Below are 1,487 nucleotides of genomic sequence, written 5' to 3'. Positions count from 1 at the left end.
AACTCGCAGTAATTTTAGGATGAATCGTATTAAAAAAGTATTTAATATGAGTTATTGCCCTTTCGATTATTAGCTCGTAAAACACTCTCGAAGGCACAATTTNTGACAGATTNTGACAAATCACCCAAGGATGAACCCTATTGAAAATCAGCAAAATCGAAAAATATATAATTTGATTTCGGGGAAGGGAGGGTTTGATTCTCCCAAATGTTCAGGCCTAGGGTGGAACAGTTTTATTTATTGAACTTATCTTGTTTCGTTTTATGAATATTTATGTATTTTATATTACGGTTCTGATCGTTTGTACTTGGTATTTATTTTATTCCAGATTTTACCATAAAACTATACTTTCGATTTTCCTAACAGGTCCAAATTATAAATAAAATCGATGCGGGGCAACAGATTAAAATATTTCGTTTCATGTGAAACAAATGGTCATTCCGGATTTTATCAGAAACCTATAGTTTCGTTTTACAAGTTGTTTTTGTGCAGTTGGGCACGATGCGGCAAGTTGGGCAATGCGGCAAAACGAACCCACCGTAAATTGGGAACGCGTTCAATGTTTAGCGCGTAAACGCTCTAGAAGGCAAAATTATTGACTGATTTTGACGAAATTTGATGAGAGTGTTTGAAACCATCCAATGATATAACCTATTAAAAATCAGAAAACAAAAATATTAAGTATGTGTTATTGCCCTTGAACTTGAAAACGCATTCAATTTTTAGCCTGTAAACACTCTAGAAAACACAATTATTTACAGATTTTGACGAAATGTGGTGAAATTGTTTATTATCACACATGGATGAACTCTATTAAAGATCAAAAAATTAAGAACTCTGAAAGGCACGATTCTGGCTGGATTTTGACAAAACCAATGTAATGTAATGTTATTCAGTATTTCCCAAAAAGTTCAAAAGAAGTGTATGACTGAAGGTTGAATATTTCATACTGGTGATTGTTACTATACTGCCAAATATTTTTATTCAAAAAGTTACCAGTGGGTGTATATTACCAGTTTTGGAAGGTTCTGACCCCGACCGCTCGACCCCCCTTTTTGTTTTTGATTTTCCCTTTTCATTTAATTGTTAAAAGTGTCAAATGTTTTTTATTGCTTTTTCTGTTTTTTCTGTTTTCTATCAAAGTGCTGTGGATAAAATATTAGATGGGCATAAGTCGCTGGTAAACGCTAAAATGCCGCAAGGATTCACAGCTCTACATATAGCTGCAGTAAACAACCATACAGACTGTGCTAAACTTCTGATTGAAAAGGTATAATCATTAAAATCTTAGTTATGTGTTTGATACAAAATAGTCCACCAAAAATGACTTTCTTCCACCCCTTCTCCTTTGGTTTTATATTGTGGTACCTTCATTTCTATTTTCTAGGCTTTGGGTCAATATTGTGGTACCTTCATTTCTACTTTCTAGGCTTTAGAGTCAATAGAGTGGTACTTTCATTTCGAATTTCTAGACTTCGGAGTCAATA

At 33.7% G+C, this 1,487-nt stretch overlaps 1 protein-coding gene across 1 annotated transcript in view; it reads left to right on the top strand.

Annotated features, from left to right (window-relative positions):
* Positions 1-1,487, top strand: part of LOTGIDRAFT_96232 (hypothetical protein) — a gene marked incomplete at both ends in the record, with an annotated part of 9,323 nt that overhangs the window by 6,220 nt on the left and 1,616 nt on the right. The window contains one exon of the mRNA XM_009067662.1: positions 1,175-1,247. Within this exon, the coding sequence (XP_009065910.1) occupies positions 1,175-1,247 (73 nt within the window). The remainder of the gene's footprint in view (positions 1-1,174; positions 1,248-1,487) is intronic.

Source organism: Lottia gigantea (genome assembly GCF_000327385.1).
Source record: "Lottia gigantea unplaced genomic scaffold LOTGIsca_847, whole genome shotgun sequence".
In the NCBI taxonomy this organism is placed as follows: Eukaryota; Metazoa; Mollusca; class Gastropoda; family Lottiidae; genus Lottia; species Lottia gigantea.
The sequence above is the reverse complement of the archived record's forward strand: the minus strand, read 5'-3'. Positions and strand labels throughout refer to the sequence as shown.